Source organism: Pristiophorus japonicus, chromosome 18, assembly GCF_044704955.1.
Source record: "Pristiophorus japonicus isolate sPriJap1 chromosome 18, sPriJap1.hap1, whole genome shotgun sequence".
Taxonomy (NCBI): Eukaryota; Metazoa; Chordata; class Chondrichthyes; family Pristiophoridae; genus Pristiophorus; species Pristiophorus japonicus.
This window is the reverse complement of record NC_091994.1, coordinates 35,852,157-35,868,179: the sequence shown is the minus strand read 5'-3', so window position 1 is coordinate 35,868,179 and position 16,023 is coordinate 35,852,157. Positions and strand designations below refer to the sequence as shown.

At 42.3% G+C, this 16,023-nt stretch overlaps 1 protein-coding gene across 1 annotated transcript in view; it reads left to right on the top strand.

Annotated features, from left to right (window-relative positions):
- The first annotated feature begins 2,496 nt into the window (after positions 1-2,496).
- The window catches only part of lmnb2 (lamin B2), a 33,798-nt gene continuing 20,271 nt past the window's right edge, over positions 2,497-16,023 (top strand). The window contains exons 1-3 of the mRNA XM_070859867.1: positions 2,497-3,026; positions 14,970-15,126; positions 15,727-15,852. Coding sequence (XP_070715968.1) covers positions 2,677-3,026; positions 14,970-15,126; positions 15,727-15,852 — 633 coding nt within the window. The 5' untranslated portion in view covers positions 2,497-2,676. The remainder of the gene's footprint in view (positions 3,027-14,969; positions 15,127-15,726; positions 15,853-16,023) is intronic.

Genomic DNA, 16,023 nt, shown 5'->3' with positions numbered 1-16,023 from the left:
AGATTAAACTTTTACTGCAGTCGTCTTCATTTCCAACAAGTGCAGGTATATAGTATGCATCTGGTGTGATCGACTGTGTGGCACATTCGACAACTGAAAAACAACAAGGCCTCAGGAGCAGATGGAATCCCCGCCGAAGTACTGAAGCATGGCGGAGAAGTACTCTTGATGTGAATTCATGACCTCATCTCTCTGATCTGGAAGGAGGAGAGCATGCCGGGGGATCTCAGAGATGCCGTAATTGAGAAAGGGGATAAGTCCGACTGCGGTAATTACAGAGGAGTTTCCCTTCTGTCTGCTGCAGGGAAAATCATTGCAAGAATCCTCCTCAATCGTCTCCTCCGAGTGGCTGAAGAGCTCCTCCCAGGGTCGAAGTGCGGAGTCCACCCACTAAGGGGCACAATGGACATGATCTTCACTGCACAACAAATCCAAGAAAAATGTAGGGAGCAGCATCAACCTCTGTACATGGCTTTCTTTGACCTCACAAAGGCCTTCAACTCTGTCAACTGCAAGAGATTATGGAGTGTCCTTCTCAAATTCGGCTGTCCTCAAAAATTCGTCACCATCCTCCGCCTGCTTCACGATGACCTGCAAGCCGTGATTCTTACCAATGGATCCACCACAGACCTAATACAATCAAGCAAGGCTGTGTCATCGCACCAACGCTCTTCTCAATCTTCCTCGCTGCAATGCTTCATCTCACCCTTAACAATCTCCCCGCTATAGTGGAGTTAATCTGCAGAACAAGCAGAAAATTGTTCAAACTCCGATGCCTCCAGTCCAGATCCAAGGTTGTTCCAACATCTGTCAATGAATTACAATATGCAGATGATGCTTGCGTTTGTGAACGCATGGAGTCTGAACTCCAAACCATCGTTGACACGTTCACTGAAGCGTACGAGAGACTGGGCCTTACATTAAACATCAGTAAGACAAAGGTCCTCTACCAACCTGCCCTCGCTACATAGCACTGCTCCTCAGTTATCAAGATCCACGCTGAGACCTTGGACAATGTGGACCACTTCCCACATCTTGGGAGCCTACTATCAGCAAGGGCAGACATCGATGACGAAGTCCAACACCGCCTTCGGTGTGCCAGTGGAGCCTTCGGCCGCCTGAGGAAGAATGTTCGAAGAACCAGGATCTTAAACCCCGCACCAAGCTCATGGTCTACAGAGCAGTAGTGATACCCACCCTCCTATATGCTTCAGAGACATGGACTATGTACAGTAGGCACTTCAAAGCACTGGAGAAGTACCACCAACGCTGCCTGCAAATTCATTGGCAGGATAGGCGCACCAACATCAGCGTTCTCTCTCAGGCCAACATCTCCAGCATCGAGGCATTAACCACGCTCCACCAGCTCTGATGGGCGGGCCACATTGTCTACATGCCCAATGCTAGACTCCCGAAACAAGCACTCTACTCCGAGCTACATCACGGCAGACGAGCCCCAGGAGGGCAGAGAAAACACTTCAAGGACATCCTCAAAGCCTCCTCGAAAAAATGCAACATCCCCGCCGACTCTTGGGAATCCTTGGACCAAGACCACTCAAAGTGGAGGAGCATCCGAGAAGGTGCCGAACGCTTCGAGTCTCTTTGCCAGTAGCACGCGGAAGCCAAGCACAAAAAGTGAAAGGAACCTGCGACAAATCAAGCACCCTATCCCTCCAACCACCGTCTGTCCCACCTGTGACAGAGACTGTAGATCCTGCATTGGTCTCATCAGTCACCTCAGAACTCATTTTAGTGTGGAAGCTAGTGGGGACTGCCCAAGAAGAGGCACGATGTGAGTCAAAAACGTTATTATTTTTAAAAAGGCTGCAGATTACAAATCACTAAGAATTAAACTTGAGTGAATTCACTTAAGAAAGTTATTGGAATTGGTTGCGCATTGAGTTTACTCCGTGTACAGGAGAGGCAGAGATTTCAGCTGTTGCATCTTTTAAAAATCGAAACAGACGCTGTTTGGCAGCGGGGATTGTTTACCATTCAGTCTAGTTTTTAAAGGGAGAAAAAAGTGGCAGCTAATGACATTTTTATATTTCGTTTCCTTCCCATGAAATAATGGGTCCGTTTCTTGATTTGATAATGGACTAATTGCTCCAATTGGCTGTGAATCCCCTGACGCTTCCCTCAATCTGCTGCGGTTTCTCGATGCGCGCCAAAATTTAAAAATCGCGCTTTCGGTTATGGCACGGCCTGCCCGGAGGGGCGCGGCCGTGGATGATTGACGGTTAACGGCTGCCACACGAGCCAATCCGCGCTGTTGGTGGAAAACAGGTGAGGCGCTGGGCTCCGCGCAAAGCAGGCTGGGGTCTGTAGTCTGCTCGGTCTCAGCCCTATTGCCGCAAAATATAAACTCCAACTGCCAAAGAAAATTGATGGGATTCGGTGTGGCAAGGCATCAAAACGCGCCGTGATCTTATAGAGGCTGGTTATCAATGTCCAGAGAAACAGTCCGAAAGGCGGGATAAAGAGGACTACAGTTCCCGGCATGCGTTGCATTTTTACCCGCCGAGGTCCACATGATCGCGGCGCCATTTTCTAGTTCATTGAATAAAAGGGGTTTGGCAGCGCGGGCACTCGCGGATCGTTACGGGCCTGCATTATTATTATATAAGGTAGTTTACCGGTGATTTGTAGGAGGGAAAAAAGAAAAAGTTTGCTGCCATGTCAACTACTCCGGCCCAGAAGCAGAGCCGGGCCAGCGGGGCCCAAACGCCTCTGAGCCCGACTCGCATCACTCGGTTGCAGGAGAAAGAGGAGCTGAAGAACCTCAATGACCGTCTGGCCGTCTACATCGACAAGGTGCGCTCTCTGGAGAGCGAGAATAGCATCCTGCACCTCAAGATCTCCGAGAAGGAAGAGGTAACGACCCGTGAACTGACCGGCATCAAGTCCATTTATGAGGCGGAGTTGGCGGACACCCGGAGGCTGCTGGACGAGACGGCCCGCGAAAAGGCGAAGCTCCAGATCGAACTGGGCAGGAGCAAGGCGGAGCTGGACGAGCTCAACAAAAAGTAAAGTAGTATTTGCAGTACCAACCTTGCAATGAACTTGTCTAATTATCTGATGTGTTAATTTAAAATTTGTAAATCTTTCCACGTGTTTCTCTTACCACCGTTTATGAGGCTAAGTTAATCTATACACATTTTAGCTGGCTTATGGGGGAGGGGTGATTGATGAGTCTTTGTACCTGTAAAGGCTCTTTGATTTTATGTATAACGACCCAATTGATTATGAATTCCCTTGCTATTGTCTGTTTGCAGCTGATTAAGTATTTTTGAGAATCAGCCGTTCCGTTAAAGCTATTACCGTTTACATTTGAAATCCCCCATTCTCTAGGCACACCTACCTTGTTGCAACACTCTTTTTCTCTCTTCTTTCCCCCCCCCCCCGACATGCTCTGTAAACATGTTACGTGATTAGTTACACCCATTACATTGGTATAGTTTGTAACAATTTACAAACCGTATTTGATCTGAGTTTTATTTTAACCACTAATTGCCCTTATGCAATTAAAATTATACAGTGTCAAATTTATGTTTTTACATAAGAAATGGGAGCAGGAAATGTGGCCCCTCTCCATGTCCCTGCATGCTCTCCATAACCCTTTATTCCTTTATCGCTCAAAAATCTGTCTATCTCTGCCTTAAATATATTCAATGACCCAGCCTCCACAGCTTTCTGGGGCAGACAATTCCATAGATTTACAACCCTCAGAAGAAATTTCTCATCTCAGTTTTAAATGGGTGGTTTCTTATTCTAAGACTGTCTCCTAGTTTTAGCCTCTCCTATGAGTGGAAATATCCTCTCTGCATCCACCTTGTTGAGGCCCCTCATTTTATGTTTCAATAAGATTCATCTTTCATTCTTCTGAACTCCAATGTGTATAGGCTCAACCTATCCTCATAAGTCAACCTCCTCATCTCTGGAATGAACCTAGTGAACCTTCTCTGAACAGCCTCCAATGCAAGTATATCCTTCCATAAATACAGATACCAAAACTGTACGCAGTACTCCAGGTGTGGCATCACTAATATCCTGTACAGTTGTTTGTCCTTGTAACACTCCTGTGAAGTGCCTTGGGATGTTTTACTACATTAAAGGCACTATATAAATACAAGTGTTACTCTTGATCAATGGTTCTTTTGTTGAAGGATTGCCCTGTGAAGCAATAAGAGCAGGAGTAGGCCCTTCTCATACTCTGCCATTCAATGATCCTGGCTGATCTTGCCGCAACTCCACGTTCCTGCCTTGTCGCTTGATTCCCTTAGTGTCCAAGAGTCTTATCGATCTCTGTTTTGAATATACTCAATGACTGAGCATCCATAGCCTGCTGGGGTAGAGAATTCCAAAGACACTCAACCCTTTGACTGAAGAAATTTCTCCTCATTTCAGTCCTAAATGGCTTATCCTGAGACAATGACTCCTAGCCAGGCAGACTTACCAGCCAGGGGAAACTACCTCTCATCATTTACCCTGTCAAGCTCTCTAAGAATTTTATCTGTTTCAATGAGATCCCCTCTGTCTTCTAAACTATTACAGATCTTTTTGTTTTGTGTAACTTCATTCGGTCAAGAATTTAAGATGTTGTGTCACAGCATTTTATGAATGAGTTGACCAAGTGTCAGCATTTAACCTGATGCAATCCTTACAGTAGAGGTTACATTTTAAAGAAATGATTAGACATTTTTTTGCATGCTATAAATTTACGACCCTAGGGTGGGGGTGTTTGTTTGCGAACAGTGTGTCTGCACTAACTATTCGGCTGTAGTTAGTTCTAAAACCACCTAGAGCGGGAAAGTAGTAATCATCAGTGCTTGCAACCTTTTTTCTCCCCAAATGCTGCTCATTGTTAACTAACCTCTGCACAAAATTGAAGCCATCTGAATGTGATCTTCGTCCAGTTAATTTTCTGGCAGTTACAATTTGAAGGCGAGGCATACAGCATATCGTGTACTCAATCCCACACAACTGGGATGTGCCAGTTATTTCTGGAATGCAATTGTAATGCTGTAAAATATTTGCAGAATACTATTTTTCTCTCCTTTTTTTTTTTAAAGAGTGCAGACTAAACTCTTCAAACAAATTTTTCATGCATATTGCAAGTAGAGGATCCAGTTTTTGAATCTCCTTTTCTCCTTACTAGCTAAGTGCTGGTCACTGCTTTTGTGGTGCAATCGTCTTTAAGCCATGTTCAGTTGATTTTAAAAGTTAGTGATTTTTGACTTTTTTTATGCGTGCGACTTTCACTTTATTTGAAGGTGGTAATTAGGACTACAGTGCAGGAGCACTGCATTCTTCAGTGAATTGTCCATTCTTTAGTTAGCCTGGACACTGGGTGTTGGCAGACTGTGAGGCAGAGGCAAATGCCTTAAGATGAGAGAGAACAAAGATTGATGAAAAACCACAAGCTATTCTGGCTGGGGATTCCCCCCATATGTATATGCCTTTTTATATCCAATTTCCTTTTTTTTAAAACAATAAAACATTTTTTATGAATATTGGAGGGGGGGACCAAAATTTCTCATACTAATGTCTGTAAATAGTTGCTGATAATAGACATTTTAATAATTGTATTTTCAGTTCAGATTTGTTCAAGACCTCATACAATTTTAGTTCCTGCATTAATGTGCTCTGGCTTGTATGCAGAATTATAGCATCTAGGATTAATAATTCAGTTACCCAACAGTGAGTTCCTGGTTTGAAATATGCTGAGGACAGGTGGAAGCACCTACTTGTGTCTGGTTAGGCAGTGACATTGATTGAACTCTGGAAGCCCATCCTCACTGCTGGAGAAAGTGTGAAATGGATTCTTAACTGGTACCTTGCCAGTAAAGTCAATGCCCCAGCAATCATGATTGCTGCCAGAGGCATTTAATTCTTCCCAGTTTCCTTTTAAGTATGTTCTTGCCTATGATTCTGCACTAATGTTTGTTTTTTTGGCACAGCCTTCAGGTGTTTAAAACTACAAGAACCCTCTTGGGATGCTCTTCCTCTAATGTTTGGTTTCAGAGCAGCTCTGGTCCTTATGGACAATAAGATTTTAGGATGCCTACAGACAAGTGTAAATACATTATCAAAAATTCAAATAAAACAGCTTAAAATAGGAGATGACAGATATAGTTTAGTGGGAATCATTTTCGACTGGCAAACCATAATTGATGTGCAAGTGCCATAGGCAGTGGGAGAACTGCAAGACTGACTTGTGGTTATGTACATTTTTATAGATGTTAACAGTTTCAAAGTCCATATACTTTCTTTTGATTCTGCTTCATGCCCTGAAGACAATGAAACACACTGGGAGATGGGCTTTTGGGGTGTGGGGAGAAACCAGAGCGCCACAAAATGTGCAAACTATGCAGCAACAAAGGTAAACCATAATCAAATCTGATTCTATATGTTCACACAGATAGTGATCAGTACCTACTACCTTTTTCTTCTACATGGAGATGCCATGGTCATTCGTGTCCCTGGCCAACCTGGTTGCAATTCAGGATCTTTTTTTATATTTGCTTCTGTAGCTTGGGTGGCAGGAAATGTGTACCAGTTCCCTGCACTAGGTTACTAAAGATATCTCCCTTGTCCTAATAGAACAGTTGCAGATGTATGAACATGTGGGTCTGCTGTTGAAAGAAGGCAGATGGTTTTATCAGTGTAAATGTGGGAACTGCTGGACAGACGTTGCTCCTAGGACCTGAACTGAAAAAAGACATAAACCTAAAATGCTTTCATTCACTATGGAAGGGTCGTACTTGTTTGTATGGCAGTTTTGTGTAAAGGTGATGTTCCAGTTGCTGGTACAGTGAAGTCTTGACTGATACTCTATGGGTGTAATTGGCTGCTGTTGGAAGCGGAAATGTTCAATTTTGAACTGCTTTTTTAAAAAAGATATTAGTTGAGGTGGTAAGCACAAGCTGCTTCATCTGGTATTCCACCTCGTCCCATCAACATCCCGGATGGCTTGTGTCATTTGGGTGTTGGGTGAATCAATGCTTCATTGATTTGCATATTCGTTGGGTAAGGGTTTCAAGGGATACAGAGTAATGGTAGGTAAATTGAAGGTACAGATCATCCATGATCTGATTGAACAGACTCGATGGCTGATTGGCCGTCTCCCTTTAATACCCGGGATTGGAGTTGCCAACGTCCAGTACATGTGATTTTAATGCACTTACAGCCCCACTATTGGGTTCCAGAAACAGTAAATTATATAACCACTACAGTTTAAGGTAATTGCAATTTTAATTCGTGATCTACATTGAATAATATTTGAGTCCATCTCACTCGTCCCAATGTTAAGCTTGGGCTTTGTGTGGGATCAGAGGCGTGATGAAAATTACATCGCCATTTTGAGGTTCCATTTTTGTTGCACCTCTGTTCTCTTTGCCGAGTGATAATGGAATTCCTATTTAAACAATAAATGTAAACGGTATTCCCACAGTGAAATCGGGTAATTTCGTTTCCTTGAGTCCGATTCAACCAAAACCACTTGTTTTCAATTGTTGCTTTTGCCACACAAATCTGGACGATTATATCACGCCGTTCTCTCTTCCGCCCCCCCCCCCCAAAGGGTATTGTGCTGGCAGTGATCTTAATGTACATGCATTATTGACGCCCTAATCCTTTGTTTTCGAGACTTGACGCTGAATAACTAAAGATCACGCCCAATATTTCCACAATGTGTAGATGAATAAAAACGGAGGGAAATTGAACGATAATTTTAGACAATATATTCAAGTTCAGCTACTTGAACAGTCTGCAAACTAAATGTGTCTGAGACTGATCAAGTTGGCGCGCTAAATTCATAAGGATGTTGCTGGGATTCGATCATAATTTGCTATTTTTATATCCGGATGCCACGATGTCGTTGGAAACATTTCTGCTGCGCTTATCGGACCCAGTTTAATATTTTTGAAATGTTGTTTGTCGTGTATACGAGACTCGTGCTTAGAGCTGAATCAAATAATAAAGCACAGAGAATAACCAGTGTAGACAAAACAAAAAGCAACTTTGCAATTTCTTAAACTATTCATTTTACAATTCGAAAATAACAAAGTGTAGATAAAACCTTTTGAACGATGAAATTGGTACAACTTTAATGTCTTCAGTCTGCTTAAATGCAGCGGCTTTGGCCAGTTGTGTTTGTGGTTATGATGTCGGGGAGATCACGCTATTACAGGAAACGCAGTGAAACTGAGCTCATTCTTGCGTTTCCGGCGTTTTTATTTGTATATTCTTCGGGAGGGAAAGAAGTGTCATCGTTACAGAACTTTATAGCTTTTTCAATCGTTAATATTGATGCGTATTCGCCGTGACTAGCTTTCTAAAAAAAATCGGTTTACAACTGTGCCCAGTGTTTTTTTTTCTAGCTATTTGAATTGGAATCCGACGCACGTTTAGTTCGTTCAAATTTTTGCGTGTTTTTTTTAACGGGCTTTACGGACTAGCCAATGAGGAACTGCATTGGGTTTCCTGCCGTGCGTTCCTGGCAAGGGTGGGTTCTGTTCCAAGCGCACTGATGGGACTGGACGGTTTGAATGGGAAAGGCGGCTGCAGGCTAATTCAAATCCTATCTTGTTTAAATTGGTGTCTGGTTTCTTTAAGTTCTAACATAAACACGCTCACGATTCAGTTGCAAACTTAGACATCAATAGTGGTTTGGGTACCGATTGCTTTGGGATTTCTGAAATCCAAACGCTATTGTTCCTTGAGGGGAAAATGAAATAAAAACGGACAATGCTGGAAATACACACAGATCATCATCATAGTCCCTCGAAACAAGGATGACTTGCTTCCACGCCAAAAAGGGAGTTCACAAGTGTTTCAATGAAAGACCTAATATTCCAGGTCCCGAACTGCATATTGAAGGGTGGAAGATGCCTGTGCGTGGATATTTTTAATGTGTGATGGCCGTTGCACACCAGCCACCACACTGGCTTGGCACAGCTAGGTCTTGGTCCAGTGGCAAGGATTAACCAAGACGACTGGATCATAAGGACATAAGAAATAGGAGAAGGAGTAGGCCATACGGCCCCTCGAGCCTGCTCCCGCCATTCAATAAGATCATGGCTGATTTGATCATGGACTCAGCTCCACTTCCCTGCCTGCTCCCCATAAACCCCTTATCGTTTAAGAAACTGTCTATTTCTGTCTTAAATTTATTCAATGTCCCAGCTTCCACAGCTCTCTGAGGCAGCGAATTCCACAGATTTACAACTCTGAGTGAAGACATTTCTCCTCATCTCAATTTTAAATGGGAGGCTCCTTATTCTAAGATCATGTCCTCTAGTTCTAGTCTCCCCCATCAGTGGAACCATTCTCTCTGCATCCACCTTGTCAAGCCCCCTCATAATCTTTATATGTTTCAATAAGATCACCTCTCATTCTTAATACCAATGAGTAGAGGCCCAACCTACTCGACCTTTCCTCATAAGTCAACTCCCTCATCTCCGGAATCAACCTAGTGAACCTTCTCTGAACTGCCTCCAAAGCAAGTATATCCTTTCGTAAATCTGGAAACCAAAACTGCACGCAGTATTCTAGGTGTGACCTCACCAATATCCTGTATAGCTGTAGCAAGACTTCCCTGCTTTTATACTCCATCCCCTTTGCAATAAAGGCCAAGATTCTATTGGCCTTCCTGATCACTTGCTGTACCTGCATACTATCCTTTTGTGTTTCATGCACAAGTCCCCCCAGGTCCTGCTGTACTACAGCACTTTGCAATCTTTCCACATTTAAATAATAACTTGCTCTTTGATTTTTTTTCTGCCGAAGTGCATGACCTCACACTTTCCAACGATATACTACATCTGCCAAATTTTTGCCCACTCACTTAGCCTGTCTTATGTCCTTTTGCAGATTTTTTGTGTCCTCCTCACACATTGCTTTTCCTCTTATCTTTGTATCGTCAGCAAACTTGGCTATGTTACACTCAGTCCCTATTTCCAAGTCGTTAATATAGATTGTAAATAGTTGGGGTCCCAGCACTGATCCCAGCTCGGCTTTACGCAGACCTAGTGCACGCACATATTGCAATGTGAGCTGGCCCGTGCTACCCCTCGGCCCCGAACTCACGCCACTCCTGGGCCCCGATCACACCGCTCTTCAATCTCTCGCTGCTGCTTTGCCCCAACCTCGCCGCTCCAGCAGTACTTGCCCGCACTGCAATCAGCAACAACCAGAAATCACCGTGGTCCTGACCTGCAGGCCATTAGAGGGAGCAACATGCGACGGCATACCACTGCAGGGAGCAGTGCCTGCTGCTGCAGGAGGGAGACGGCTGTGAAGAGGATGACTGGATTTGACGTCTCCCAAATCCAGGTCGCTGATTGCAGTGTGGGTGGAGGTACACAGCAGATCACTGTGCAACTGTTAAATAAACAAGTCGTGTAAACAGGCCTCCCTGCTAAAGTGCAACATCCCCACTGACACCTGGGAGTCCTTGGCCAAAGACCGACCTAGGTGGGGGGAGAGGCGCTGTCTTTTTCTCTTTACAGGTGGTGACTGACCCCCGTATTTTCTATTCTCTTTAGTCTACTCTCTTGGACTATAATTTGCTTGTTTTTGTTTTGTTTGGACACATTTAGTGATGATGATTGTCAATAGTTTAGGCAGGTAAAGCAAGGGTAACTGTTTAACTGTCAGCTCAGATCTCACATGGTGGCTAGCACTAACAATCCCTGCATCTCTAAAACCCCTACCCTCAAGTTTATACAATTGTTGTCCTACAGCTACTCCATATCAAACAAGAACTCCACTTTGCCAGCACTTGGTTTTAAATTGTAAGGATGATCTGACAATCTGTTTCTTCCATTTAAAAAAAATGCAGCTAATGTTGACACAGCTTGTGTGAAATCTAAAGTCTAGACTTTTTGGGGATGGGGTTGTTGTGGATAGACTTCATCAGACATTTTTTGCCTGGAGGAATAGAAATTGTCATACTGCATTGTTTAATAGATCATAGCTCTTATTGATCCATTGGTTAGGTTTCAGTCAGCAGTACAACTACACCACTTATTCTGGCCATTGTCAGTTTACCCCATCTAATAATTGGGGGTACATTGGCAGTAGGAAATTTTGAGACTTGAGAAGGTATACATACGGAGAGTACTGTAAACTTTAGACAGGAAGTCAAACATTTCCATTTGCATGTAGGAACGTTTTCAAAAGTTAGCATCAAACTCTTGCTACTCTTTGCCCATGCTAATAAAATTGATTATTTTTCAAAAAGAAAAGAATAAATGTTGCAGATGTTGGAAATCTGAAATAAACTGCAGGAAATACTCAGCAGGTCGACGACATCTGTGGAGAAAGGAAAAAGGTTGGGTTAATGTTTATCTATGATTCTTTGTCATAATCATGCAGAGTAGTAGTAAGCTTTCTGCTGCATGTCCAAGTAGGACCAGCCTAACTGTTGTGACATTGCTTGCAGAGCTATTTGGAAACCAGTGTGGGAAGAGTCCCAACAATTGATCTACAGCTTTCTTTAGTGAACCAGAAGGCCGGTCAATTCAGGATGGCACAGAAATCAGTAGTGCACTACACTATTGCAGGTTTAGGTATATGATTTGTAAAGAGGGATGACCTGGTTAAAACTTCTATTGCTATTATATTCATTCACGGGATGTGGATGTTGCAGGCAAGCCCAGCATTTATTGACCATCCCTAATTGCCCATGAGAAGGTGGTAAGTTGCCGCCTTGAAGCACTGCAGTCGTGCAGTGAAGGTACTGCCACAGTACTGTTGGGTAAGGAGTTCCAGGATTTTAACCCAGCAATGATGAAGGAATGGCAATATTTCCAAGCCAGGTTACTGTGATTTGGAGGGCAACAGCCTGCTGCTAGTTGGCAGAGGTTATGGGTTTGGGAGGTGCTGTTGAAGCCTTATCCAGTTACTTCAGTGCATCTTGTAGATAATACACACTGCACCCATGTTCGCGCCTGTGGTGGTGGGAGTGAATGTTTAGGGTGGGGTGCTTTGTCCTGGTTGGTTGGGGCTGCACATCCAGGCAAGTATTCCATCACACTCTTGATTTGTGCCTTGTAGATGGTGCAAAGGCTTTTGGGAGTCAGGTGGTGAGTCACTTGCTGCAGAATACCCAGCCTCTGACCTGCTCTTGTAGCCACAGTATCTGTGACTGATTCAGTTAAGTTTCTGGATAAGTGATGATCCCCACCCCTGCTCCAGGTTGTTGATGGTGGGGAATTAGACAATGGTAATGCCATGGGGAGGTGGTTTGTCATCTTTGGTTATTTGAGCTACATTGCCTGAAAGGAACTCTGCTTACTATTCTTTTCCCCAAGTCTCATAGTTGAAAACTGGCATGAGGCCTTCCTACCTGTTTTGTGGATATGTGGAGCTATTGGGAATGACACACAGAGCAGCAAAACATGTGTTTTGCCATCATGGAGCATCAACAGCAGCTGCTTGCTTCTCTAGTATATTCGTGGTGTAAAGCCCTTGACACATGAATGTGTGTTCTTGTATTTGGCCTCCCCAGCAGCTGTTGCTTCAGTTTTGGTTTCTGCACCAGCTATTTGACAAGGACCTACATGGCAGTTTATTGCATAGCTACCTTGACTCCACTTTCCAGGCTGGCTTGTTAGCAACTGCGTAAGCCAGGTCTTCATGAAGCTGACTTTCACCTTTTGACTACTCAGTGATGGATTGATGTAGTCCAGAAATCTCTGCAGTCCCTTCCCTTCACAGCTTGGAAGTCCTAGGTATACAGTAGAAGAACTTGCTGCAACCCATCTTGTAATGAAGTCCTGTATTTCTCATATGGGCTGGAGGAGAACAGTTTGGACACTTATTTTCTCTGCTACAATTTAACCTACATTGGGATGCTATAAGCAAAGAAATATGAGGGCAAAATGCCATTTGCCCCTGCTTGAAATGGCCTCAAATTATTTGAGATAATGGCCGTTGGTATGCAATGGGGGGAATAAAAATGATGTAATCTTTGTTTTGAGTCCTACACATAACCAACACTAATTTCTCATCCCCAATCAAACAAGCCACATAGAATGCTGTGGTCCTGTTTTGTTTTCTGTTTTTGTTTAAAATGGATTCTTGGAAGTTTGTCTCGTGGGTTGGTGGGGTGTTGATACGAGGTTAAAGTATAATTTTCCTTTATTAAATCTCAGCTTTGATTTTTTTGTGAATTTATTGCACTCTGACTACTACAAACAGGTGTTATATAAAGTGTGAAACCACTTTTAAACCAAACATAATTGTCAGACATTGTTGTGATTCATTTGTCACCAAGGACTTGTTCAGCTTGCTTAGTAGGTGGTGTTGGTTGTTGTAAAGGGATTGAGTGATCTAAGAACTTTTGCAGTCTGTTTTCTAAGCTTGGAAAATGGAGAGAATAGTCTCAGTTGTGGACTGTGTTTGGGATTTTGATGGTGAAATCCAAGTTCCAGTGTCCCAATCCATTTAAGTAACAATGGATTTTTAATATATTGAGTAAGGTTGTTCATAGATAGCATATAGAACATCATAAATCATTTAAATCTGTGCACCCATTAACAAAGCTTTAAAGATTTCATGCCAGATTGGCTACCAGAAACTGTCCAGCCTTCTAGACTTACTGAATAATAAAGTTGATTTTTGTTTCAGATTTGAAGTGGGGGAATTCAGTGACACAGTTCAAATTATTACTTGTGAATTTGGGATCCCAGCTTGGATCAGTGGTAGCACTTTCACCCCTTGAGTAAGAAGATTGTGGATTATCTAAGCGTATTATCTAAGCTGGTCACTGAAGTATTATGGGGGTATTGTCTGATGAGGCCATATTAGATCAGCTCGGATGTTAAAACAGGCCTTTTTTTGCTAGTTTGAATGGATGTAAAAGATTCCATGCTATTATTTGAAAAGCAGGGGAATACCCTGTGTCCTGGCCAACACTTATCACAACTTTCAACAGAAGCAACATACTGTGGATGCTGGAAATCTGAAATAAAAACAGAAACTGCTGGAAACACTCAGCAGGTCAGGCAGCAGCTGTAGAGAAAGAGATAACGTTTCAAACATACTGTAATCTTTGTTTTCTAACAGCAGACATTAAAATAATATGTGGTAGAGGATAAAACTTTTTTCTTCCCAATATTGCTAATTCCTTTTTAAATTTAATATTTTTCATAGATTTTTCAGGACTGATAAAGCAATTCTAGTCTTGGTTCATTTGTGTCTGTTATTGATGGTCCCCATAACACACACAAAGATCCTTTCTGCAAACTCGATGGACATTTTTACAAAACTGCATTTTACTGTAGCTTCTTATACTTCAGGCATGGCATTTTTAAATCTTAATTTCTGTGGGATGTATGTAATTGGAAGTGGTAATTACTTTTGTGCATGTGCTAGTATTCCAAGATCCTACTTCAGGAAATGCTACTTGTATGACCTCTATTGGAAGAAACCAGTATAACACCAGGTTCATCCTTTTTAGTTTTAAAAATTCATACTTTTCCATCACACTTTCCCTATCTGCACCAACTTGCGAATTTCTAATGTGAACAACTGTAGTATTTGGATTTTTTAAAATTGCATTATATTCTCGTCTTTTCTATAAGAGGATAAAATATTCTTTTAAATAGGTGTAGAAGTAACTAAGTGGCGCTCTTAAATTAAATGGGTATTAAGACACCAAAGGTGCTGGTTGGGAATATGTTGCATGTTCCATTGAGGGTGAGGAAGAAATTAATGTTCTGGAAAACTTCAGTTCTATTGCTTTGCAACTTGCTCTGCTCCAGCATAGTTATTGGGTTACAGTTTTCTTAAATCCGACTTGTATGAATGTGAATTTGACAGTATTTGCATCCTTTTTTTATTTTAAAGCTTGGATGTGAGTCTATTTTATTACTTGTGATCAAAATTGTTGTCTGCATTGAGGCAATGAAACACTTGATTACTATTACATTATTAAAACTCGTTTTGTTTTGCTTTCACAGTTACAAGAAGAAAGATAACGACCTGATATCAATTCAAGCTCGGTTGAAAGATTTAGAATTGACCTATCATAAAAATGAAGCTTTACTTAACACTGCTCTCAGTGAAAATCACCGTATGGAAGCGGAGCTGGCTGACATGCGTTCACAGCTTGCTAAGGTAAAGCACTAGTGAGGAAATGAGGCAGTTGAGTTATCTGGAGTGGGGAAACTGGCTGGAGAGGGATGCTGCTCTATTTGAAAGTGCAGATTGGGAGATAGTATCTGAATTCGGCAAATCTTTTATTGCACCTTTCAGTTGTTGATTGGATGTGGGTTTTGTTTTACATTAAACTTTAACATGCTTCTGTAATTATATCTACCTGTTGCTCTTGAAGGTATTGACACATACTGAGATGTAACAAGCCTCTAGTACCTCACCCAAGTGTCCATTCTTCATGTGCAAATCTATAATGTCAGTGAACTATTTCATGGAGAAAATTACAGTTGAACTCAAACCAATTCTCATCTTGTCGGCTTTCCAGTAAGGTTCCTTAGATAGTGATTGAGAGGGTGCTCTGGCAGTACAATTTAAATTTTTTGTAGGTTACTTGTTCCTAACGCCAGAACACAGTTGTAGAATACTTGTCTGTCTTGACTGAAATGGCTAACTCAACAGAAGAATCACACCAGGGACGACTTGTATGTAGTACTTGAGGAAGCCATGGAATTTTGAGTCTTAACGACTAAACAAAAGTTAATTTTTTTAAACTAATTTTAGGCTGAAAGTTCCTTGACTGCCGCCAAAAAGCAGTTGGAAGAGGAGACCCTGATGCGAGTCGACCTGGAGAATCAGTGTCAAAGCTTAACAGAGGAACTGGCGTTCAGGAAAAGTGTGTTTGAAGAGGTATGATTGTTTGGAACTAACCCTTTAGATGCTGAGTATTTCTTGCAACTTTCAAAAAATATATCCTTTTGAAATATAACATTCTGTTCATTTTCTTCAGCAATCTTAAATTGTAGCACTGTAGACTAATTACTCCTTTCTGGAGTAGGGGCTACTCTCTACATCAAAGAA